The sequence below is a fragment of the Emys orbicularis genome, chromosome 8 (assembly GCF_028017835.1).
Source record: "Emys orbicularis isolate rEmyOrb1 chromosome 8, rEmyOrb1.hap1, whole genome shotgun sequence".
NCBI classification, from domain to species: domain Eukaryota; kingdom Metazoa; phylum Chordata; order Testudines; family Emydidae; genus Emys; species Emys orbicularis.
The window spans coordinates 345,186-371,584 of record NC_088690.1 but is presented as its reverse complement, the minus strand read 5'-3'; the positions used below and the strand labels follow the sequence as shown (position 1 = coordinate 371,584).

The following is a 26,399-nucleotide window of genomic DNA, read 5'->3' as shown; positions in this document are numbered from 1 at the left end:
CCATGGGAATTAGGTGCCTAGGCACTTTTGAAAATCCTACCACCTGCCTGTCAGCAGATTTAGGTGCCCAGATAACTTTGAAAATCTGGCTGGGAGGCTTTATGTATACTACAAAAGTATAAATTAATTTCAAAATTGATTTAGTGAAACGCACAATCCACTAATGTAGACACGTTTAAACTGGTTTAACTGGCTTTTAAGCTTAGGAAAGGTTTCTGTCTGCATGGATAGTGGCATACAAGCTCAAGTGAGACTTGAACATAAATGAGAAATCCTGGCACAGTGGTCTCAGACAGCCCACGGCAAGGTCAGAGAAAGGGTCCTCCACAGCCACAGCAGCAGCAATTCATTTCAGTTTGCCTGAGAGAATGAGACCACAGCCCTCAGGCACTAGCTTAGTACAAGTAATACATGGTAGTAAAGGACAGACAGGCCCATTTCTGAAAGCTTTGTTTCCCAATAATATTTCTTTCCCCACCTTGTGTGTGGGACACATGCAGAAGCATCTGAAGAAGTGAGGTTCTTACCCACGAAAGCTTATGCTCCCAATACTTCTGTTAGTCTTAAAGGTGCCACAGGACCCTCTGTTGCTTTTTACAGATTCAGACTAACACGGCTACCCCTCTGATGCAGAAGCAGTTAGGTAGCTGTGTTGGGAACCGTGGTGTGTCTGGCCAGAGAGAGCAGAGTGTGCATGCACGGTGCTCTCCACAGTGTAGCTGTGTGACGTGGGGAGGTTGCAGTCTTCCCCTGCTATCTATACCTTTGGATCCACCGTTCACCTCTCCCATCCATGAGGCTTGGTGACTGGCATGCCCTCAGAGCAAGGCTCCCCTGCCGCTAGCGGCTGGTGCTGAAAACAGCAATCAGGACTGTGTTCTGCCTGCTCTGCTATCCATAAAGGTGCTACATAGGGTGACTGCAAGTGTGAAAAATCAGGACAGGGGGTGGGGGGTACTAGGAGCCTATATAAGAAAAAGACCCCAAAATCGGAACTGTCCCTATAAAATCGGGACATCTGCTCACCCTAGTGCTACAGGATTTTAAACTGGTCCTGTTGGTTATTACTAAGGCCTGGGGGCAATGACTGCACTGTGTGCCTAGTGATGATTCACGTGAGGGAGCTAGAGGGTAACTTATTACTAAGCCCATTACAAGGAGGGTTTCAGTTCGCCTAGTTAGAAGGGAGGCAGGGGGGAGCAGGAAGACCTGTAAGGCTGGGAGTTCATGCTAATCTGGTGTGTGTAACCCCTTCATATCATCCCATAAACTTATCGAGCTCCATCTTAAAACTAATTACATTTCTTGTCCCCACTGCTCCTGGTGAGACGCTGTTTCAGAGCCTCACTCCTCTGATGGTTAGAAAGCTTCTAATTTTGAGGCTAAAGTTACTCATGGCAAGTTTATCCCCATTTGTTTTGGTGCCAATATTTTCCTTTAGCTCCAATAGCTCTTCTCCGTCCCTGGCGTTTACCCCTCTGATAAATTTAGAGAGAACAATCAGGTCCCCTATCAGTCTTCATTTTGCTGCGCTAAATAAGCCAAGCTCTTCCAGTCTCCTCTTGTACAATAGGCTCTCCATTTCCCTGATCATCCTAGTAGCCCTTCTCTGCACCTGTTCCAGTTTGAATTCAAACTGCCCCAGCCCCCGTGTAATCTTCAGCATGAAACAGGCTGCTTCCCTTCTGTTACCTGAAACACTGACAGACTCACTTATGTGAGGGCCTCTGCATTAGGGCCTAATGTGTGCGTGCACTCACATCTGGGCTCATGTATGTACACACGTGTCTTAGGTGTGAGCAGCATGTCTGGGCATGTGCATGTGGCAACAGGGACTAGACGTTTAAGCTGTGGGGATGTAACACCAACAGACCCCCAGTTGTCAGTGGGCGGCATCAAACCTGGGACCTCAGGAGCTTAGTGCATGAGCCTCTACTGCATGAGCTCAAAGCCATATGGCTGTTAGCTAAGGCTGTAGAGCAGACTCATTAATCTCTCTCTAAGTGGTCTCGGTGCCACTAGATGGGACAGAACACCACGCCCAGAAGGTGTGTGGGTTACCAGGGCACCCTTCCTGGCATTGCCACCAGCTCTGAGTGGGCAAATCCCTTCTCTGAGCCTTAGTTTCCCCAGCTGCACTGGGGGGGTGCAGTTTTTTGGTCTGCTGTTAATTCCTCAGTATCATTATTGACACACATTGTCTCCTTCCCTTTCCCTGTTCCAAAACCGAGGTAGGAAGGGGCTTTGGTATGTTCTTCCCCTCTGCTGCATGGTCGGGAGAGTAAGCCACCTTCTTGGTCCCTCTTCACCATCCCCAGATCCCAAGGAGGCCCCTGTACAGGTTCAGCTCCAAAGTGGGGGAAGGGGTGCAGACTGGGTGAGCTGGGATGCACATTATTCCCCCACCCTCCCTCACCGCAAACCATAAGCAGAAGCGATAATATGGCCAGGGCCCTGTGGTGCCTCCCAGGGGTTCTAGGAGAAACCAGGACCACCAGGAGTCACTGCTACCATGGCTCCAATGGAAATCACTGCCAGGGGATGGGGGGTAGGTACTGGCTGGGGCTGATGTACAGAGCCTGTGCACTCATAGCTCTGGCCTCCCACCACTTCCTGGGGATAAACCAGCTTCGGAGAGTCTCCCCTGAGGCTTTTCCCACTGATAGAACAGTGTGAGATATTCTCTCAGTGAGCTCCACACCCACAGAGGTTTTATAGAGGAGGTGAGAATCCAGGCCACCTTCCTACTGCACCTCGGGAAGGGAAGTGTCAACCAGTCTAACTGCATATGCAAACAGCTGTATCATGACTGGCCATGGCTGAGTCCACTGAAATCTGTTGCTCTCCTTGGCTGATCCAATCAGATAACACATTCAGATCTATTCTACTCAATTTAGGTTCCTTATGCTGTGCTGTTCAGGGTAGTATCTGAGCACCTCCCACTAGCGCATAAAGTGACTAACGTCTGTCCAGGGCCGGCTCCAGGGTTTTGGCCGCCCCAAGCAGCCAAACAAACAAACAAACAAAAAAGCCGCGATCACGATCTGCGGCGGCAATTCAGCGGGAGGTCCTTCTCTCCGAGCAGGAGTGAGGGACCGTCCGCCGAATTGCTGCCGAACAGCTGGACGTGCCACCTCTCTCCGAAGTGGCCGCCCCAAGCACCTGCTTGGTAAGCTGGTGCCTGGAGCCGGCCCTGCGTCTGTCCTGTGTGTGTTCTCTCCTCCGATCCTTCATGGGAGAAGTATACGCAGGGGAATGGTTTAGGATTTTTAAAATACATATACACATACTTTATTTTTTAAAGAAAGCAAGGCCTTTCAGTTGGAGAGATTTTGTGGGAATACATTCAAGCTAGATAAATTCAGACTGGAAATAGAGTGTAAATTTTTAACATTGAAAGGAATTAATAATTGGAACAATGGATCAAGGGTCATGGTGGATTCTCCACAGACAATTTTAAAATCAAAATTGGATGTTTTTCTAAAAGATGTGCTCTAGGAGTTATTGTGGGGATGTTCTCTGGCCTGGGCTATACAGCTCAGACTAGATGATTACAATGGTCCATTCTGCCTTAAAATCTATGAATTCCACAGTCTCAGACTGAGAAAGCTCCGTCTCCCACACAGATCTGCTTTATCTTTATTGCAGGGAGTTGCATTGTGCCAGAGGAGTGGAGTTCTCCACCAGTCTTCACCCCAGAGCTTTAGGTGATAATTTAGATACTCTGAGCACCTTGTGGCTCAGGACCGAGACCTTTAACTTGATTTGATATTCCATAGGAGGCCAGTGTAGGGAGTGATGGGATGGGACTCCACCACTGAGGGGTCCAGTAGTAGAGAGCTCTGCTTTGTGATAGGGATTTCTCAAGAGCCTAGGTTTTCTCCAGGGCCTGCTGCAGAGTGTGCCACGTTAGTAAACCACCCTGGTCCAATTGGCAGCAACAGGCATCACATTTCAGTAAATGATTCTTTATTACTCATCAGTAATGCCACAGGGTGTGCACCACATTCTACAGAGCAAAGCACAGACCACGACCCTGCACCCAGGAGCTTCAGAGACCATGCCAGGAGGGAGACAACTGTAAGGATATGCTCTGGAGGTGGAGATGGACGGAACTGGGCACACACAGGCAGTGTGGAGAGTGGGAGGAAAAAAAGGGAGCACAAAGGACCTCGTTCCCATCTCAAATGGCTGTGACTGAGGCAGAGGAGTCATGTCATAATGCTCTGGGGAGCCTCAGCGTTTCCCAGCTTGGCTGACTGGAACCATGTAGACAGCTTTACGAAGTGCTGAAGGGAAGTGCAGGAGGCAGCCGGACTGGGGAGCCAGGGGGAGGGGAAGCGGACTTCTTTTCTTGTCTCTGGTCGGGTCATCTATCATGCGGCAGGACTACAGCTGTGCTCAGCCCCTCCCATCCCCTTTTCAAAGCCCCCAGCTCCCACACAGAACCCGGGAGGGCTCACCCCACTGTCCTAGACATCAGAATTCTGCAACCCCTCCCCAAGGAAAGCAGCTGGGGATCACAGGGGACAATGGCTGGGGTCCCTGGGGAAGGGTTGCAGATTTCTGACCTCCAGGACAATTGTAGTGTCCCCTACCCCAGCCTGCAGGACTTCTCTGGTAGTGCCAGAGTGCAGCTCGTTTGGGGATCTGCCTCAGACACTGATCCCATGCCAGGGAGATCGGTATCGCCCACCCACTGACTGCACAAACACCCCCGAGCCTGGCCCATCTAGTGCAGGATCCTGTCACCAGCAGCAGCTGACAGTGGAGGCCGCAGAAGAAATGCACATAACTCTACAGTATTAGCCCATGGGAGTGCCTCCTGCCCAGCTGAGAATCCAGGCAGGCACGGACATCCCAGCAGTGAGGTTCTAATGACATGCCAAGCCCTCTGCCTCACTCCCATCCTCGCTGGGCAGCCTAGGGCATGTAGCAGATCCTGCATTCAGAGGAAGGGCTGCTGCTCCCAGCTGCTCATCAGCAGGTAGGACTGGTTAGAAATGTCTGTAGTGGACATGGACTGCTTCCCGGAGCATGGGCAATCCCAGTCCTCTTCCTCAGAGTCCACAGGCCCCCCTAGAGGTATGTGTTCAGCCTGGAGGCTGCTAGGCACCTGTGGGTTGTACTGGATCTCAGCCCTGTCCTGCCGGAGCTCTGAGTGAGCATCTGGGACATGGAGCAGGAGCACAGCGAGACCCCTAAGGTAGATGTCATCCCCCTCCCCTCTGCTGTCCAAGTATTCGTTCTCGTAGCGGCTGCCTGTGGGGCTGCTGGGATGCAGTACCATGTAGTCCTGATGAGGAGAGGAGAGATTGCTAGCCTCTTCATCCTCGGGACCCTCTGGGATGCCAGACCCTGGGCATGCTGTCTTCAGCAGGGTGGGCTCTGCGGGAGTCTCAGCCCCCTTCCTCTCAGAAAGGACTTCCAGGAGGCAGGGTAGGATCACATCTTCCAAGGGCTTGTTGTAGAATGAAGTGTTTGCCTTAAGGAGGAAGGTGAAATAGCACAGCTGAGTGTAGGCTGGGGCAGGACGGGGAGGGAGAGTAATGCAGCCCCCCCCAGACCACACCTGTATCCCACCCTCTGTCCTGCGTGCGTAATATACACAGAGATCTCCATGTGATACATTTCCCCAGTCACTAACCTCTGCCAATCTTGCCTGCCCTTGGTCCATTAATACATCTCCTGGGACCAATCCTCACATATCAACCTGCAAGCTGTTTCAAAGAACCTGCCAAAGGAATGTGCCTCATCCCCACCTGCCTCAGTCTCCCGCTACGTGATATGGGGGAAGTGACCTCGACTCCCTTTGTAAAAGGCTTTGAGATCCACAGTGAAAAGTTGCTGCAGAAGAGAGGAGCCAAAGGTGATGACCCTGCCTGACCTGAAGTCACCCCAGCAGCCTGAGGCCCAGGACAGGTAAGGGTAAGAGTCAGGCCTGGCCCAGTGGCAGCTCCTCACATGCCTAAATGCTTCAGCTGTATCCCAGGGCTCAGAATGGGGGCATTACCCCTTGGGGAGGGGACATTCCTAACTTGCTGGGGGGCTCATGGAGAGGGCTGTACAGCCCTGTGTGTCTGAAAATGGTTGGGTCTCCTTTGGGGTGGTTTTACAGCCCAGAAGCCATCCCCACATGGCTGACCCACAGGAGTGCTGAGCACCCAGCTGCAGCCACAGGGAGCTGCAGTGCTTAATTCCACTGAGACTCAGGCTTGTGATTACTTGGGAAATGGCTCCACAGGCAGAGACGTGACAAATAGCTCCAGTGAAAGGTTTTGCTTTGTTGGCTCTGGAGCAGGGAGGTGGGGGAACACACAGTCTCGACCAGCTGGCATTCATCTGAGGCATAGGGTGGCCAGGTGCCCAGTTTTTGACCAGAAAGTCTGGTCGAAAAGGGACTTGACAGTGGCTGGTCAAATCTACCGACCAGACACCTAAAGTCTGGTTACTGTGGGCAGGGGAGGCACCGGATCATCACCTGCATCAGCCCCTACTCAGCCAGGGCTGCCTCCTACCTCCGTGGCTGCAGCTCCCAGCCACAGCTCCGCAGGCGAGTCCCTCCCGGGCAGAGGGGAAGAGCAGCGAGCCATGCGGGGGTGGGAGGGAAGAGGAACAAATCAGGAGTGGGGTCTTGGGGGGGGAAGAGGCAGGGCGAGGGAGGGGTCTTGGGGGTGGGGGGGAAGAGGCAGGGCTGGGGAGGTTCTGGCACTCCGGTTCAGTGTCTGGTTTTTAAACATTACAAAAGTTGGTGACCCTACTGGGGCAGGACAGCCACCTCGGCTCCTGCCCTGGGAACATGGCCCGAGGCCTCTGCACCTCACCTGCTGCTGCTTGCTGCTGTCGGTGAGGAAAGTGCCCAGGACGCGGTGCAGATCTGGGGCGGGAGGCCAGAGCTTTCGCTTCACGCTGCTGGGGGTGAGGAAAAATGGGAGCATGAAATCAATCTCTCCCCAGCTCTACACACGCCAATAAAGGAAGACTGCCCCCCCAGCTCCACGTGGCCCTATGGGGGAGAGATACTTTCCCTCCCTCCCCCAGCACCACACAGGTCTATGGGGGAGACACCATCCTGCCCCTGGCTAGTCCCAGAAACACACTAACCAGGCCGGTCACAGCATCCTAGCACAGTCCCTCTGGGGAAAAGACAAATTAGGGCACAGCAGGGAGCACTCTAGGGGACAGGGAGAGAACAGGAGAGCAGGAGACGTCAGTTACCTTTACCCTTGATGAGGGAGGGATCCGTTACCTGTACCTTGGGAGCAGAGGTCAGTTACAGGAATGGGAGGGTGTCAGTTACCTGTACCCCAGCAGGAAGGGGGGTCAGTACCTGTACGCAGAGGGAAAAGAGCACCTCAGCCCCAGGAGTCCCACGAAGAAGAGCAGTGTGATGGTGAGGCTCAATATTATCCAGCCGGGGACAGAGAAGGAAGCAGTGAATGCATCAGGCTCCCCGGTGTCCTTGCTGCCTGTGATGAAAATGGGAATTGTCTGTAGTGTTGTTATGAGCACTGTGTATCTCAGGTGACCCATCAGACTTTGTCTTGTGACCTGCTGGGTCCAAAGGGATTAAAGCGCTTCCCCTGGTGCAGAGGAAGATATGAGGTGTTTGGGTCATGTAGCTGTCTGGGATGGTACAAATGTGTCCTCAAGAACTGGCTGGGATCAACACATATCAACACAGAGGCATCCACCAGCCGACGTGACCTGAGGCACCAGGAGGGGTGCTGCCTGCCTGGATCCCACGTCTGTGACATTAGGGAGAAGTTGCTGAAATAGAAATGTGGGTCTGGAAGGGACCTCAAGAGGTCATGTAATCCTGCCCCCTGTGCTGAGAGAGCCAATTAAACCTTGATCATGTAATGAGTGTTCTGAGCCTGATGGCTCTGAGCTTGATATGACATTCGAGATAATTACCTGTGAGTCCTAAGGGTCCAGTCAATCCACAAGCAAGGGTCTACCGGGTGACACCAAGACAGGTAACTAGTGAAAGCAGGAGTACTTATGGCACCTTAGAGACTAACAAATTTATTAGAGCATAAGCTTTCGTGGGCTACAACCCACTTCTTCGGATGCATATAGAGTGAAACATATATTGAGGAGATATATATACACACATACAGAGAGCATGAACAGGTGGGAGTTGTCTTACCAACTCTGAGAGGCCAATTAAGTAAGAGAAAAAAAACTTTTGAAGTGATAATCAAGATAGCTCAGTACAGACAGTTTGATAAGAAGCAAGTGTGAAAATACTTACAAGGGGAGATAGATTCAATGTTTGTAATGGCTCAGCCATTCCCAATCTTTATTTAATCCTGAGTTGATTGTGTCTAGTTTGCATATCAATTCCAGCTCAGCAGTCTCTCGTTGGAGTCTGTTTCTGAAGTTTTTCTGTTTTAAGATAGCCACCCGCAGGTCTGTCATAGAATGGCCAGACAGGTTAAAGTGTTCTCCCACTGGTTTTTGAGTATTATGATTCCTGATGTCAGATTTGTGTCCATTAATTCTTTTGCGTAGAGACTGTCCGGTTTGGCCAATGTACATGGCAGAGGGGCATTGCTGGCACATGATGGCATATATCACATTGGTAGATGTGCAGGTGAACGAGCCCCTGATGGTATGGCTGATGTGATTAGGCCCTATGATGATGTCACTTGAATAGATATGTGGACAGAGTTGGCATCGGGCTTTGTTACAAGGATAGGTTCCTGGGTCAGTGTTTTTGTTCAGTGATGTGTGGTTGCTGGTGAGTATTTGCTTTAGGTTGGGGGGTTGTCTGTAAGCGAGGACAGGTCTGTCTCCCAAGTTCTGTGAGAGTAAAGGATCATCTTTCAGGATAGGTTGTAGATCTCTGATGATGCGCTGGAGAGGTTTTAGTTGGGGGCTGAAGGTGACAGCTAGTGGTGTTCTGTTATTTTCTTTGTTGGGCCTGTCTTGTAGGAGGTGACTTCTGGGTACTCGTCTGGCTCTGTCAATCTGTTTTTTCACTTCAGCAGGTGGGTATTGTAGTTTTAAGAATGCTTGATAGAGATCTTGTAGGTGCTTGTCTCTATCTGAGGGATTGGAGCAAATGCGGTTATATCTTAGAGCTTGGCTGTAGACAATGGATCATGTGGTGTGTCCTGGATGGAAGCTGGAGGCATGTAGGTAAGTGTAGCGGTCAGTAGGTTTCCGGTATAGGGTGGTATTTATGTGACCATCGCTTATTAGCACAGTAGTGTCCAGGAAATGGACCGCTTGTGTGGATTGATCTAGGCTGAGGTTGATGGTGGGATGGAAATTATTGAAATCATGGTGGAATTCCTCAAGGGCTTCTTTTCCATGGGTCCAGATGATGAAGATGTCATCAATGTAGCGCAAGTAGAGTAGGGGCGTTAGGGGACGAGACCTAAGGAAGCGTTGTTCTAAGTCAGCCATAAAAATGTTGGCATACTGTGGGGCCATGCGGGTACCCATAGCAGTGCCGCTGACTTGAAGGTATATATTGTCCCCAAATGTGAAATAGTTGTGGGTGAGGACAAAGTCACAGAGTTCAGCCACCAGGTTAGCTGTGACATTATCGGGGATACTGTTCCTGATAGCTTGTAGTCCATCTTTGTGTGGAATATTGGTGTAGAGGGCTTCTACGTCCATAGTGGCCAGGATGGTGTTTTCTGGAAGATCACCGATGGATTGTAGTTTCCTCAGGAAGTCAGTGGTGTCTCGAAGATAGCTAGGAGTGCTGGTAGCGTAGGGTCTGAGGAGAGAGTCCACATAACCAGACAAGCCTGATGTTAGGGTGCCAATGCCTGAGATGATGGGGCGTCCAGGATTTCCAGGTTTATGGATCTTGGGTAGCAAATAGAATGTCCCTGGTCGGGGTTCTAGGCATGTGTCTGTACAGATTTGTTCCTGTGCTTTGTCAGGGAGTTTTTTTAGCAGATGGTGTAGTTTCTTTAGGTAATCCTCAGTGGGATCAGAGGATAATGGCCTGTAGAATGTGGTGTTAGAGAGCTGTCTAGCAGCCTCTTGGTCATATTCCAATTTATTCATGATGACGACAGCACCTCCTTTGTCAGCCTTTTTGATAATGATGTCAGGGTTGTTTCTGAGGCTGTAGATGGCGTTGTGTTCAGCATGGCTGAGGTTATGGGGCAAGTGATGTTGCTTTTCCACAATTTCAGCCTTTGCACGTTGACGGAAGCAATCTATGTAGAAATCCAGTCTGTTGTTTCGACCGTCCGGAGGAGTCCACGCAGAATCCTTTTTTTTGTAGTGCTGGTAGGGGGGATTCTGTGGGTTAGTATGCTGTTCAGAGGTATGTTGGAAATATTCTTTGAGTCGGAGACGTCGAAAGTAGGATTCTAGGTCACCGCAGAACTGTATCATGTTCGTGGGTCTGGAGGGACAAAAGGAGAGGCCCCGAGATAGGACAGACTCTTCTGCTGGGCTAAGAGTATAGCTGGAAAGATTAACAATATTGCTGGGTGGGTTAAGGGAACTACTGTTGTGGCTCCTTGTGGCATGTAGCAGTTTAGATAGTTTAGTGTCCTTTTTCCTTTGTAGAGAGGCAAAGTTTGTCTTGTAAATGGCTTGTCTAGTTTTTGTAAAGTCTATCCATGAGGAAGTTTGTGTGGAAGGTTGGTTTCTTATGAGAGTATCCAGTTTTGAGAGCTCATTCTTAATCTTTCCCTGTTTGCTGTATAGGATGCTGATCAGGTGGTTTCACAGTTTCTTTGAGAGTGTGTGACACAGTCTCTCAGCATAGTCTGTGTGATATGTAGATTGTAATGGATTTTTTACCTTTAGTGAAAGCAGCCACTTCAGTCTGCTCAACGTCACTACCTTGCTGGGTATGCTGCCTGCTAGACTACTCCTGCTCCAGACTGTACTTGTTCCTGCCTCAGCTCCTGCTCCACCCTGTGCCTGCTCAAGCCGTCCTGATGGACCATCCTTGGCAGGTGTTTGTCTAACCTGTTCTTAAAAACCTCCAGTGATGGGGATTCCACATCCTCCCTACTCTAGAACTTAACTACCCTTATCGTTAGAAAGAGGCCTGTCCTGGGTCTAGTACTATTCAATAGTTACATTAATTACTTAGATAATGGAGTGGAAAGTACGCTTACAAAATGTGCAGATGATACCAAGCTGGGAGGGATTGCTAGCACTTTGAATGACAGGATTAGAATTCAAAACAACCAGAATTGGTCTGAAATCAACAAGATGAAATTCAGTAAAGGCAAGTGCACACAGAATTTACTCCAAAGAGCAAGTCAAGGATACACACCTAAACACACTTAAAACCACCTTCACTAAGCAAGGACAATATATCAGAAAAGTAGATTGCAATGGGCCACCCAAATACCCCAGGAGAACCTGTTTCAATACAGAAAAACACACTTACTGCACACCCTCAGTTGTCACCTGCCACGCCACATTGGACCCATGATGTATCATGAAACAATTACAACCCATACTTGATGGGAACCCTCTTCTGGCCTTCAGCCCCATCTTTGCCAAGCTCCTCATCAGAAGCAAGCTCCTCATTGCCCAGGACACACCAACTCAAAGTAGCACTAGTCCCTACCAGAACAGATGCCAAACCTGCAGACATATCTCCATGACAATGATCAATACCCCTCATAACACACCTTTCAAGATCCATGGGGTGTACACCATCCAGTGCATCAAATGCCCAACAACTATGGGGGTGAAACCTGACAATCACTATGCTCTCAAAAATGATAAAAGACAAAAATACTCTTATCCCACCCGGAAGTGAACAAAGCGATCGCTCCACAGCTGTCCTCTCAGTGCTTGCCTGCAGAGGAAACCTGCAGAACACCTTCAAAAGACAATCTTGGGAACTTAAATTCATAACTCTGCTGGACACTAAAAACCATGGACTTAACAGAGACACTGGTTGTATGGCTCATAACAGCAATTTATAGCATGCCCTACTGCTTGCTAACCCTAAATTGCCCATTTCATTTTCAGTGGTCTCTTAACAGCATGTTTGAGCCCTTTATACTTAACAATCTGTCCCACCTCGTATTTTACTTGGACACTCTGGTTACCTTCTCCAGACTTGAGGAAGGCCTCCATGAAGCTTGAAAACGTGTCCCTTCCACCAACAGAAGATGATCCAATAAAAGATATTGTCTCACATACCTTATCTCTCTCAAGTACTACACTTATGAAGATAAAATCAAATGCACAACTTCAAAATGGGGGCTAACTGGCTAGGTGGCAGTGCTGCTGAAAAGGATCTGGGGCTTGTAGTGCAGTAGCGAAAAAGGCTAATGTTCTGGGGAGTATGAAGAGGAGTGTCATATAAATGACACAGGAGGGAATTGTTGTACTCTACTTGGCACTGATGAGGCCTCAGATGGAGTCTTGTATCCAATTCTGGGCACTGCACCTTCGGAAAGATATGGATAAACTGGAGAAAGTCCAGCATAGAGCAACAAAAATTATAAAAGGTTTTAAAAACCTGACGTAGGAGGAAAGGTTAAAAAAAACTGGGCACGTTTAGTCTTGAGAAAAGCAGACTGTGGGAGGACCAGATAACAGTTAAGGGCTGTTAAAAAGAGCATGGGATCAGTTGCTCTCCATGGCCACTGAAGGTAGGACAAGAAGTAATGGGTTTAAAGGGAGATTTAGGTTAGATATTAGGAAAATCTTTCTAACTCTAGGGGTCGTTAAACTGGGGAATAGGCTTGCAAGGAAGTTTGTGGAATCCCCATCATTGGAGGTTTTAAGAACTGGCTGGACAAATAGTTGTCAGGGATGGTCCAGGTTTACTTGGTCCAGCCTTAATGCAGAGGCTAGACTTGATGACCTCTTGAGGTCCCTTCCAGACCTACATTTATATGATTCTGTACCAATGGAGCAATCGGAAAAGACAGTGGGAACTCCAATGACCGAGCATTAACACTCAATGGGAAAGCCTGGCATGCTGAACAGGTGCACTCGGTATGTTTGCAGCACAAAGACAATAGACTGGAGGGGTCAGGGGCCTGGGATAAGAACAGGGTTCACATACACAGAGCAGCTCTCCTTTGGGACTCAGAGAGAGAGAGGGAGAAGATGGATTCTACAGCAGCTTGGCTGGGGGAACCCCTGCACTGGCCAGTCCAGAGGTTTTCGAACTGTGGGACATACCTCCCCAGGAGGGTGCAGAGGAATGTTTGGGGGGTAGAGGGGGAGCGACGACGCCAGGGAAGAGAGCGCCACCTCCACCCTCTGGCTCGCCTCAGTGGGGCACCCAGCCTGTGGGTCAGTGTCAACATCCGCCATGGCTGCACCAATTTCCGCTCCCGGCAGCCTCCACCCCCAAAGACTGCACGCGCCTTCCCCCACCCTAAAAATCTGATGTGGAGAGAGGCAAGGATTGTGTCTATTTTTGTCTGGGTTGGGGGGGCGCACCCCAGAATTGTAACTCAAAGGAGGGCTCAGCTCAAAAAGTTTGAAAACAGCTGGACAAGTCTGAACTCAGTCTTAATCTTTGCTCCCTATGCTAATCTAAGAAATCCCTGACACTGCATTCCAGCTGGGATCTGAGACAGGTTACTTGGCATCACTGCAAATGCTGGCTGACATTCACTGATCCCCAAAGGGATGAAAAGTCTTCCTCAGTCTGACTCGCTGGGCAGAGCTCATGGGGAGACACGGGATGCTGGCGGCCAAAGGCCCAGTCCCAGAGTCATTGGGGTTGCGTGGTCCACCTTTGTGGAACAGTGTGACCCACACTAATGGAGACTCGGTGGAGACTGTTAAAGGCTGGGGTCTAGCAGAGCCCCTGTGAATCTGTGACAGCGCCCCCCTCCCCCCGCATTGCCCCAGCCCCTAGTGCCCCTCGCCTCAGCCAGCTGCAGGCCCCCCTCCTCGCTCAGGCCCGTCCCCATCAGGAGCACTGGCCCATACCTGCTCCAGATGGGGCCTCCACCACGATGGTCTCTGACCAGGCACTCCAGAACCCCTGGAGCTGCTGCCCATTGGGCTTGGCTCGCACCTGGAGGAGGTAGCGGGGGCCAGCACGCAGGTCCAGGGTCTCACTGTTGGCCACATGCTGGATCTGCAGGACCTGCCCAGGGAAAGTGGGTTACACCCTGAGGGCATGGGGTGAGGCAAGAGATACTTCGCTGGGCTCCACATGTGGATTGGGGTGGGACAGACAAAGGGCGGGCCAAGTTCTATTGGGTTTGGCACCTTTTTTTCTTGGACCCCTCTCCATGGTATTGGAGCACCTCCAGGGGAGGGGTGCGCCAGTTCCCACGGAGCCCTCCCCTGCTGGAGGAGGTTGCCGGGCTGTGTGTGTGTGTGCCAATCCCCAGGCAGACCTTCCCTGCAGGGTAAGGGGTGTGCTAGTACCCAGGGAGACCTCCCCTGTGGGGGGTGCCCATCCCCGGGGAAACCTCTGTGGAGGTGAGGGGGGTGCCAGTCCCCCTGGCAACCTCTCCTGCGGTGGGGGGCAGTCCCCAATTACCTTCCAGTCCAGGCTGTTCTCCACCGAGTAGCGGATCTGATACACCATGTACTCTGCCAATTCCTCCTCTGGTGGGGCCCACTGCAGCCTCAGCTGCCCACCGCTGATGTTGGCCTGCAAGATCCTGGGGGGGCTGGTGAGCACTGCAGTTGGAGCAAGGAGCGCATGTTGGCACAGCTGGGCAAATGGAGAGTCCCTCACGCAGCCCAGCCCCCGAGTTCCACCCGCACTGACCCCGTCTCTGCCCAGACAGGACAGGAGAGAGCTCCCTCCTGCTGCAGTGCCAGGGCGGGCGCAGCCACGCCATGCAGTGAGCTCTCCTGGCAGTGCAGTCGGGGCTCCCTGGGCCGCACCCCGCGCAGTCAAAACCCTCACAGCAGGGCCAGCTCCAGGCACCAGTGAACGAAGCAGGTGCTTGGGGCAGCCAATGGAAAGGGGCGGCACGTCCGGGTCTTCGGCGGCAATTCAGCGGCGGGGCCCTCAGTCCCTCTCAGAGGGAAGGACCCGCCGCCGAATTGCCGCGGAAGAATGAAGCGGCGCGGTAGAGCTGCCTCCGAAGTGCTGCCGATCACGGCTCCCCCCCCCCCCCCTTCGCCGCTTGGGGCAGCAAAAAAGCTGGAGCCGGCCCTGCCTCACAGGACACAGGCTTGTGCAGCTATGGGGAGGAGACCTAGAAAGGAGACAGGACGGGGCGTCAGCGGGTTCTCACCGGCCTGGTGCATGCGGAACGGCTCCCCAAAGTAGCTGAGGACTGGTTCAGGGTGCCCCCGAGAGATATTCACCAAGATGAAGATGTCGCTGTCATTCCTGGGCTGGAACATGCAGGCGTGGGTGTTCTGGGGCCTTGTGCTGTGCTCTTGACAGCGCTGCCAAGCCTGGCCTCTGGGGAGGAAGCAGGGCGCACGTGAGTCCAGCTGAGACCTCTGCTTCCCAATCCCTCCAGCAGCCATGGCCACCCCTTCACTGACCTGTCTCTATGCAGCCTGGCTCCTCTCACAACCCTCGCCCGAGTCACCCTCCCCGCCACAGGGTAACAAACCCGCCCTGTCCGTGAGGGCCCGAATGTCACCAGCAGCTGGGCACTGCCCCAACCCCTTGCCCACAAGCACCTCTGGCCTCCTGGGCTCTCTCCCCCTGGCTTGAGCCCACCCTGCTTCCTGAGAGTCTGTCCTCGCTCCCCAGGGGCTGCCTTTGGTGACCATCACAGAAAGAATGGCATGTGGCCCATCCCGTGGCACAGCCTCCTTCGTCTCTGCTCCTGAGCGAAGCAGAGCATGGGCAGGACAGAGAATCCCCTCAGTCTGGGAACCTCTGGGACCTGCAGAGCACAGGCACCAGTCGGGGGGGGGGGGGGGGGAGGAGGGGGAAGGGAAGGCCCTGGCTGCATGGGATTTTCGGTACTGTCCGACATGGCAAGCTCTGCTCCTGGGACAGGGCGCTGCATCTGTGTATCTGAAAGTCAATCCCAGAACAGCTGCAGCACTTCCCCACCTCGCACAGGAGTGGCGTGTCCTGGGCACTGGCTGGGGCCTGTTACCTGGAGGCATCACTGCTCCCTTGGGACCGATAGAAGAGGCTGTGGGAGCTGTTGGAATCTGCAGAATCCCAGGTCCACTCACACCGCACCCACTGCAGGTCAGAGGTGAAACAGCGCAGCCCGATCTCTCCTGGGCAGGAGAGAGCAAGTGAGCGCCAAGCAGACCGTGCAAGGCTACAGGAACAAGGAGCCCAGCTTACAGTTTATTGGATGTCTGAGATCCTGCAGGCAGGGCCCTACAGAGCTGGGCTCTAGGCAGTGGGCCCCTTTGTGCCCAACCCCCCAGGTGCCATCTCCCGCAGGTTCCACCAAACCCTGTCCTCTCTCTCTTTGGCCGTCAGTCTCCTCCCTTGATGCTCCTCAGAAGCCTTCAGAGATGGGCGATTGTGGCAGTTCAAGGAGCCCTCGATCGGTGAGCAGAGTTGGAGTGACGCTCTCAGCCCCCACCCTGGCTCCTGCATGGGCTGTGTGTTACCAGGCAGGACTGGGGAGATCCTGTGTGTGGATCTCCCAGCCAAACCCCTTCTGTCCAGGAGTCACTCACCTGAGGAGCGGGGTGTTTCAGCAGCCACTGCCTGAGACCAGGGGCCCCAGAATCCATCCAGGGACAAGCCATCTGGCTTGGTGCGGATCCGGATGTGGTACTTGGCCCCGGGCTGCAGGGTGTGGAGGACACATGCCCTGGTGCTATGAACCTGCTTCTGTAGGAGAGGGACCAGACTGGGTGAGGAGGAGAACGTGGGAGCTGCTTCAACCACCACATACACTGGCCTTGCCTCTAACAAGACGCCCCCAAAGCTCTCAGCCCCTGAGCCCCAAGGGCCTGGGGCAGCACCAGAGAGGTGAAAGAGAGTCACATCCTCCCCTGCAGGAGTCTGGCTGAATTTCCAATGCCCCCATTACATGGCACATGCCCATCTAAGGCAGGAAATGAGGTGACTGCAGCTGCCAGGCTGGGATAGGGAATTGCAGGGAGAATGGCATGAAGGGTCACCAGAGAGTTACCCACAGCCCATGGGGCCTGTTACAGCCGGACAAGGGAGGGGAAACACAGCATTACCTACAGCCCATGGGGCCTGTTACAGCCGGACAAGGGAGGGGAAACACAGCATTACCTACAGCCCATGGGGCCTGTTACAGTCGGACAAGGGAGGGGAAACACAGCATTACCTACAGCCCATGGGGCCTGTTACAGCCGGACAAGGGAGGGGAAACACAGCATTACCTACAGCCCATGGGGCCTGTTACAGCCGGACAAGGGAGGGGAAACACAGCATTACCCACAGCCCATGGGGCCTGTTACAGCCGGACAAGGGAGGGGAAACACAGCATTACCTACAGCCCATGGGGCCTGTTACAGCCGGACAAGGGAGGGGAAACACAGCATTACCTACAGCCCATGGGGCCTGTTACAGCCGGACAAGGGAGGGGAAACACAGCATTACCTACAGCCCATGGGGCCTGTTACAGTCGGACAAGGGAGGGGAAACACAGCATTACCCACAGCCCATGGGGCCTGTTACAGCCGGACAAGGGAGGGGAAACACAGCATTACCTACAGCCCATGGGGCCTGTTACAGCCGGACAAGGGAGGGGAACACAGCATTACCTACAGCCCATGGGGCCTGTTACAGCCGGACAAGGGAGGGGAAACACAGCATTACCTACAGCCCATGGGGCCTGTTACAGCCGGACAAGGGAGGGGAAACACAGCATTACCCACAGCCCATGGGGCCTGTTACAGCTGGACAAGGGAGGGGAAACACAGCATTACCCACAGCCCATGGGGCCTGTTACAGCCGGACAAGGGAGGGGAAACACAGCATTACCTACAGCCCATGGGGCCTGTTACAGCCGGACAAGGGAGGGGAAACACAACATTACCTACAGCCCATGGGGCCTGTTACAGCCGGACAAGGGAGGGGAAACACAGCATTACCTACAGCCCATGGGGAGGAAGAACCCAGTGTTACCCAGAGCCTGTGGGGTGTTACAGCTGGCCACAGGAGAGAAACACAACCTGCAGCCCATGGGGTATGTTACAGCCAGGCGGATTTAGAGTTAGTGGGGCCCTGTGCACAGCTTCATTTTCAGGGGGCCCCTCCCTCGGGACCCAGCCAAGAAAAAGAACATCCTCTCTTATCTCCCCCTTCCCCTCCCCCGGTTTTTAATTCTTTTTTTCTTCCTGCTCCTCCTATAAGTAATAGGAAGTAAATGAAAATAAAGTGAGGTACCTTGATTGGGGCAGGGAGTTGGGGTGCAGGAGGGGATGCGGGGGTCAGGCTCTGGGAGGAAGTTTGGGTGCTGGGTGCGGGCTCTGGGCTGGGGCAGGGGGTTGGGGTGTGGCAGGGGTCAGGGGTGCGGCGCTTACCTTGGGCTGCACAGCTCCCAAAGCAACCAGCACACCCCTCTGGCAGCGGCTCCTAGGCGGGGGGGAGGCCAGGGGGTCTCTGCGTGCCGCTGCCCGCAGGTGCTGCCCCCGCACCTCCCATTGGTTGCAGTTACCAGCCAATGGGAGCTGTGGAGTCGGCGCTTGGGGTGGGGGCAACGCACAGAGACACCCCCCTCCCCAGGGGCCTCGGGGACATGCTGGCCGCTTCTGGTAGCGGTGCGGCGCAGAGGGAAGGAGGCAACACGGGCAGGGAGCCACCTTAGCCCTGCTGCTGGCACGTCTCTGCATGCCCCTTGCGGGGAGGAGGGCAGCGGGTCTCCGTGCACTGTCTGGGGCGGGGGCAGCGCACGGAGCCACCTCCCTCCCGCCAGGGGCATGTAGAGATGTGCCAGCCACCGGCCGCTTCCAGGAGTGGCGTGGAGCCACCAGCCACAAAATGCAGACAGCCTAAGCCCTGCTGCACCGCCGGCCGGGACTCAGGGGCAGGTTGTCAGATGAGATTTGTCCTGCATTTTGGTGGCAACCCTGTCATCGGGGGGCCCGTGCCACCGCACTGTTTGTTTCATGGTAAATCCACCTCTGGTTACAGCTGGCCACGGCGGGAGGAACACAGCAATATTCACAGCCCGTGGGGTATGTTACAGCCGGCCATGGCAGGAGGAACACAGCATTACCCGGCGGGGTGGTTCCATGGAGCCCACAATGCAGTAGAGGATCTCATAGATGAAGAGCTCGGTGTATTCAGTAGCTGGGGGTTCCCAGCTCACCTGCAGCTCCCCAGCTGCCCCAGTCCAGGTGGCCATTATATTCACAGGGGGAGCAATGAGCCCTGGAAGGAAAGTCAAAGCTAAAGGCCTCTGCTGCAGGCTCATGGGCATTGCCACAGCTCCAAGGCCAGGCTAGCAGCACACAGCACCAGCAGCCTGTAAGTACCCACCTGTGCGGCTGGGCGTGGCCGCGAGGCACTACTGTCATAACAATTGTGTGACGCCAGGGACAGGCCTTGTTTGGGCATGGGGCCTGGCTGTGCCAGGCAGGGCTGGCTCCAGCATTTCTGCCGCCCCAAGCAAAAAAAAAAAAAAAGCCGCGATCGGCGGCGGCAGTTCAGCGGCAGGTCCTTCGCTCCTAGAGGGAGTGAGGGACCTGCCGCCCCCGAATTGCCGCAGGTGCCGCCCCTCTCCCTTGGCCGCCCCAAGCACCTGCTTGTTAAGCTGGTGCCTGGAGCCGGCCCTGGTGCCAGGACACTGTCACCTGCACAAAGAGCTGGGTACTGTTAGCAGCCAGTGCCCTGGGGTTGGAGCAGGGTCTGTTGGTACTTGGGCTTGCGGCTAAGCTGCCTCTCCATTACTGAGGCGGTTGAGAGGCAGACGGCATGGTCCTGCGCTGGCAGATGATGCTAAACCGAGTGCTGGAAGAAGAGCTGCATGGAGCAAGCCTCAGAGCTGGGACTGAGCCAGCCAGGGCGTTTCCATCTCTCTGCAGAAAGGTGATGACCCCTGAAGAGGCCTGACAGGAACCATGTGGATGGGTTTCCTGTCAATGTGGGCAGGAAGAGGGCGTCCACCTGAGCAGCAAGGGCTGTTTCTGTGCCGTGCCCTGGCCTGACTGGGAGGGGGCCAGCATGCTGGCAGGCTGCAGCAGGGTGTCGAGACCTCGGCAGTGGGGTGAGAGTCACTGCTGCTCTCCATGCGTGGTATGAGCGTCAGTAGGTAATGGCAGCTCTCTCCTTCCGGGGCAGCACAGGACAGATGCTGGGAAACACCGCCATGCCCCATCGGCCCAACGACTTGCCAGTGTCAGAGAAAGGGTGGCAGTGGTGGGGGGCAGGGCCTGGGGCTTCCCATAGCAGTAAACTCTTCACCACACGGCCCCTGGGAAGGACAAAGCACTGGAGAATCGGCTGCGCCAGCCCTGAGCCTAGCCATGGCTTTTCCATCTCCAATGGCCATGATGTAGGGGGTGGGGCACGGGCAGGGCTCGTCACAGGCAGAAAGCGGAGGCCAGCACTCACCGACCGTCTCCACGGCGACTTCCCGGGAGTACTTGGTCTGGTTGCTGGGTATGTCTAGCACGCGGATGCAGAGCTGTGTGAAGAGCCGCACCTCATGGCTGCTGGGGAAGACACATACGTAACGTCTGCCGCCGCCGCTCCGTCTCTGCACAGCCAGCACACACTCCTTGGCCTTCTCCCTGGGGAGCAGGGCAGTCAGGGCGTGGGGTCGCTGCCCACACAGGCCTCAGGAGGGGCCTCACCAGGTCCCCCTTCCTCACCCTTGGGCACAGCCCAGCCTCGTGGCCAGGCCGGGGGAATTGGGTCCCAGGAGGGTTGCCAACTTTCTAATTGCTGAAAACCGAACACCCCTGCTCTGCGTCTTCCCCCGAGGCCCCACCCCACTCAGTCCTCTCCCCCCTCCCTCCATCGCTCGCTCTCCACACACCCCCGACTCCCCCCTTTCCCAGGACTCACCTGCTGCCTGCAGAGCCAGGCTGGGAGGAGCTGATGTGGAGCCTGCCCGATCGGGCCACAGCAGGGGCCGGTCCCCAGAGCAAGGGGCTGGGGTGGGGAGGGGTCAGTTCCCATAGCGAGGGGCTGGGGCAGGGAGGGGTCGGTTCCCATAGCGAGGGGCTGGGGCAGGGAGGGGTCGGTTCCCGTAGCAAGGGGCTGGGGCGGGGCACAGTGGGGGCCAGTCCCCAGAGCTAGGGGCCAGGGCAGGGAGGGGGTCAGTTCCCATAGCGAGGAGCTGGGCCGGGAAGAGGTCGGTCCCCATAGCGAGGGGCCGGGGCAGGGTGGGGTCAGTTCCCATAGCAAGGGGCTGGGGCCAGGGCAGGGAGGGGTTGGGTTGTTCAGAGGCCCAGAAGCTGCTCCATGCCCGGGGTCTCTCGGACAGAGCCCTGTGAACGGAGCCCATTGACTGCACGGTTTGGTCCTTGCACCGCCGTAGCCGTCACCATGGAGACGGGCCTAGCAGCCTAACCTAGTGCACTGGAGGCTCCTGGAGCCTCTGGCCTGGCCCTGAGTGCGCCCCCACAGCCTGTGAGAAGGCAGCTTGCAGACCCCTCACCCCTGGGCTCAGGGCCTTGTCCCTTCACCTGGGTGGCCGATATTGAAGTGAAAAACAGAACCCCGCAGAGGGGAGTTCTGAACTCCTAGACTGCTGGCATCCTATAAGCCGCGTAGTGAATACTGGCTAGAATGGAGGGGTCTGACAGAGAGAGATCATTCACACACACAGGCAGAATAGTCCATTACACATGCACGATTTTTGGCACAGTTTTGTGTGCAAAAAAGGCACACACAATTATGGCAGTTGCATGTTCAAATAATCAATTTGCATGCTTGATCATGATAACTGCAATTGAGATCACTGCGGGTGATTTTTGTATATACAGTTCTGCACTTAGCACTTGAAAGAGCAGACCCATGGTGTGTGAGAGTAAGTAGGGAGAGTGTGTGCGCTCTCTCCTCTCTCACCAGCAAGTAGAAAGCCACCATCCTTGCTGTTTAGCTCTGAGCATTGCTAAAGAACTCAGCAGACTGAGCGATGCAAGCACAGGGCTGACTACTACCCGGAGCTCATAACTGGAGTCAACTGCAACCAGGAACCTGGGGTTCTTGCAGAATGAGGCGGAGCGGGGTGCCCAGAGCCACCTCTGATTGCAGGGAGAAGGTGAGGAGCAGCCACAGCCCAGGGGCAGGGCCCAGAGGGGAGCAGGGGTCTCCCAAGCAGTTTGTCCCGCTGCAGAGGGCAGAGCCTTCAGGCCACCCACCAACACCCACCCTGCGGGGGCCAGGCTTGTGATGGGCAGCACAGGAAGGGAGGCTGTCCCCCTCAGAAACAGGTTCTCTGCCCCTGGGGGCCCAGGCAGCAGGGAGACAATGGGCAAGTGGCCAGGGCACTAACCTAGGGCTTGGGCAACCAGCATTCGAGTCCCTGCTCCCTGTGTGACCTTGGGCCAGGCTCTGAGACCCAGTTCCCAGCTGTACCAAGGGGCCAATGGCCCTGCACTGCCTGTGGGGGCTGAGGGCAAAGCCAGACCACCAGGCACTATGGTGGGGGCGGTACAGAAGTACTGATGGTAGTGTGGGAGCGTTTCCCCACATGGCTGCCAAGAACATACTGCAGCAGGGAGCCAATTCCCAGGCTCTGGAAACCAGTGAAAGGCCAAGACTGGTGCAGAGGGCGAAGTGCTCCACTCGGAGCCATGCCGGGGAGACAAGTGGAGTGCACCATCTTTAACACTCCAGGAGTTAAGTAGGGCTGAGGCGGATGGGGGCTGCTGGCAGTCGGGTGTCTGCCTAGGGCACAGTGCAGCCAGCCTGGCCCTTGGGAAGGGAGAGGCCAGGGCTGGGATTCCAGGGCCTGTGAGTCCTGACCCACCCATTGTAGGTGTAGTAGAAGCGGTACGTGTGGTTCCCACGCTCTGCCTCCTCCTCATCCCAGAAACAGGTGAGGTCTTCAAAAGATCGGGAGAAGCAGCGAATGGTCTCAGAAACCTCTCCCAGGAGAGCCACATCTGCATGGAGGAGAGAGCTGTTTAGTGGGGAGAGGCCTGGAGAGGCTGCTCCATAGTACAGTCAAAGTGTCCCCGGAAGGCAATGAGAGTCTGGAAGCACGGTGCCCCATTTGTGCAGTTGCCGTGCACTGGCCTGGTCTCAGGGCAAATTAGAGCAACCAGGTTGCTGTGTCCTGTGCCAGCTGCCAGCAGCACCCAGGGCCCATTCCAGTAACTGCAGATCAACCAGCTGCCAGAGCAGCCTGGCCACACCGTTATGCTGAGGGGACAGGCGAGGCAGAGCAGCCACATGACAGCACTGGGCCAGCTGCGATTTCCCCCAGGCAGGGGAATTTGCGGCTGTGTGTCACCAGAGCCGCATGTGGCAGCCCTACTGCTCCAGAGTCAGGGCTTTAATGTCTTCGCAAGTGCTTAGGTGCCAAGGTGATGGGCACAGGATAGAAAAACATGCTATTGGTTTTGGATGTTGTATTAGGAAAGCCCCCTCACCCTAGCCCAGGGCTCATATGTGCGTCCCCAGCTCAGCCCCCAGAGGTAGGTGTTCATCACCCCCACCCCACCCAGACAGATGGGGAGCCTATAGGGGCCCTGCCTGCCATCTTCTGTCACCATTTACCCCTGTGCAAAGGGGCTGCCAATGCTGCCCTGGGGCAAGGGGTGGACTGGGAGGTGCACACAAGGGACAGGGCAGGGGAGAGTCAGGCCTGGGATTCAGCCACAGAAACTCCCTTCCCCACAGATGGCCATCAGCCTCCCATGCTGGCCAGCTGGCAAAAGCTCTTTGGGAGGCTTAGCCGTGTAACAGGTAAGAACCTGTCCATCTCACCAGGCTCGCCCAAGCAGTACTTTCACAAGGGTCCAGTGGGCTCATTTGCTGTGCTCCCAATTCTGATCAGCCTCACAAACTGCATGCCATGGGCCATCAGGATCTGAGTCCATCCCTCCTCCCAGGCTATTGCGTAGGGAGGGGTGGGTCATTTGGGTACAAACAAACATCCCAAAATAGCCCTGTGGTTGGCATGTGGCTCAGGCCAGTCTCAGGCCAGCTCGTTGGGAAGCACACCCTGTCTCATGCTGGGCGATAGCATTCACTGCGGAAAAGTGTGAGGAAGTGAGATAAGGAGAAGCAGGTCCATGCGCTCTCAGGACAGACACAGCAGCTCTGCAGCAGCAGCCCCTGGATGGAACAGACTAGCAGGAAGGCCTGGGGCTTCCGGACTCCTCCCTGGAGCGGGAGCAGGGCAGGGCCAGGGCTGGGCATCACGCAGGGGGCTGGGGGGGAGGAGACAATGCAGGCGAGAAAGAGGTAGAGAGTGCTGCACCATGCAGGGCTCAGGGAGCTGCCTGCTGGGGGCATTCATCCCTGCTGCCATCAGGCTCACCGCTGCTCAGACCTCGCCCCATGCTGTCCCCAGGTTTGCACAGGTAATTGCTGCCATAGTCTTGGGGCATCTGTGTCCCGATCAGCGAGCCAGTGCCAGGACTCACCTACGGAGAAGCGCAGTGAGGGGTGCCCTGGTGCCAGAGTGGGAGGAGCCTGGGACTTGGGCTTGCACAGGAAGCATCAGGAGTTCCCTCAGCTCAGCAAGAGTTTGGTGCCCCAGGGAGCTGGCCAGAGACACCCCCCCCCCAGGAGCCCACTGTCCAGCTGGAGACACCCCCTTTTCCCCCAGGAGCCCACCAGCCAGCTAGAGATCCCCCTATGAGCCCACTGGCCAGCCAGAGACACCCCCCCTCGGGGGAGCCCGCTATCCAGCCGGAGACACCCTCCCCCCCTGGAGCCAGTTGGCCATAGACAATGTCCCAGGAAGCCAGCTGGCTGAAGGAGCTGCAAGGCCCCCAGCATTAAGGTGGCATGGCTGGGGTGGCATGTACCATAATGTTCCAGTTCTTGGTTTTCAGCAGTGTGAGTTCAGCTGAGCTCCACCTTCTGGAAGGGCACTGGACAGCCCCGGCACCCTTACCTCAGTGTGAATGAAGTTTTGGGGCATTTTGTTTCCTTGTTGTTTTGTATTTAAATAATTTCTCGGCCCGCCTACGTACCAGAGCCAGCTCTCCCCTGCCACAACCGCGGGCTCCTTGGGAATGGTTATCCCAGTCCCAGAATGCCCTTCATTGCCCCTGCAGCATCTCCTGCCTAGGACAGTTCTCCCTCCTCAGCCCACAGAGCGACAGGTGGTGGCATGGGACCGGCAGGGCCAGGAGCTAGGGGGACAGTGCAGGAACAGTACAGAGCCTAGCATGGAGTCAGCTGGGACATTTTTGAAGGTGGAGAGGCCCCCCAGTCCCAGCCTCCGCCCCACATGCATGTGCAATGCACACCCATGCACACCCCCACCCACAGTGTCTCTACACTGCAAAAGTGGGGTTGTGACTTGGATTAGCTAAATTGGGTGAAAATAGCTGAAGAAACAGCAATTTGGCTTTTATCTCAGGTAAGCAGTGCATGCTGAAGCCTTGGCTCTAGGGAGCCCGAGGGCCGACACCTTGCTGCTCACCCACATGCAGTGCTGACTTGCCTGGCATCACTGCTAACACAGGTTAAGAACACACCAGATTTCTTTCCAGGATAGGGATACCCATACAGCGCCCCTCACCCCCACAACATGTCCATGCGCACGCTCTCTCCCCCCCACACACAACGCTTGATGCAGCTCCACTCAAAGGCAGGGAGGTGGTCGAGAGCAAAGAAAGGTGCTCTCTCTTCCCAGGAACCTTGGGGTGCCCCCCAACCCTGGGGCCCCAGTGCACCCCTATCCCCAGCACTCACCAGTTGGCCAAAGGCATGTGCAGTGTGCACACATAGGACAGTCACTACTGTGAGCATTTGCAGGGTCTTGGCTCAGGGGAGCTGAGCTTAACACAAGACCCCGGGGAGTTTGTGAAAGTGGCTTGTAGCCTGGGGCCCCTACCTGAAGTAGACAGTATCCACCCGGTCCCAGCTGTAAGTTGAAGCCATCTGCCTACCCCCAGCTGCACATGACTCCAAGGAACCACTCACAACTAGGGCACAGCCAGGTGTGGCAGGGCCTTGGCCACGCCCCGTTTCACTCAGCCCCAAACCAGAGGAACCTGGAGCTAGTCAAGCCAGCTTTATGTGCTGGCAAGTTGGGCCAGGCTGGATGAGAGACCGACTGTTCCCTAGGCTCACACAGGCTCATCTCTGGCCATTGCCCATGTACCGACTGCAGAGACCCAAAAGGGACTGAGCACACCCTCTCCCCGCCCCCCTCCCAGCACTTCCCCAAGGGCACTAAGGAAGGACAGAGGCTCTTTGGACCCACCTTCAGATGTCACCGGAGCAGGGCTCAAAGCAGGAGTGAGGAGGCTGAGCAGGAGTCCAGCTACCAAGAAAAGGGGCTGCTCTTGACACAGCTGGGCCCCCATTCTGCTACAGTGAGCATTCAGTGCCAGTCAGAGCGCAGGGCTCCAGCCACCTGCCCTGCAGAGCTGGGCATCCAGGGGCAGGGCTGTTCTCTTTCTGGGCC

The 26,399-nt window shown here is 55.1% G+C and overlaps 1 protein-coding gene across 1 annotated transcript; it reads right to left on the bottom strand.

Moving 5' to 3' along the window:
- Window positions 1-3,272: 3,272 nt before the first annotated feature.
- On the bottom strand, window positions 3,273-26,399 carry MPL (MPL proto-oncogene, thrombopoietin receptor). Its single transcript, XM_065409657.1, has 12 exons — window positions 26,196-26,399; window positions 22,776-22,911; window positions 20,408-20,586; window positions 19,071-19,225; window positions 16,549-16,705; window positions 16,005-16,134; window positions 15,177-15,349; window positions 14,468-14,610; window positions 13,906-14,065; window positions 7,331-7,469; window positions 6,825-6,912; window positions 3,273-5,485 (listed from the first exon to the last, which is right to left on the bottom strand). The coding sequence occupies exons 1-12, from the start codon at window positions 26,296-26,298 to the stop codon at window positions 4,949-4,951; spliced, it is 2,100 nt and encodes a 699-aa protein (XP_065265729.1). The 5' UTR covers window positions 26,299-26,399; the 3' UTR covers window positions 3,273-4,948.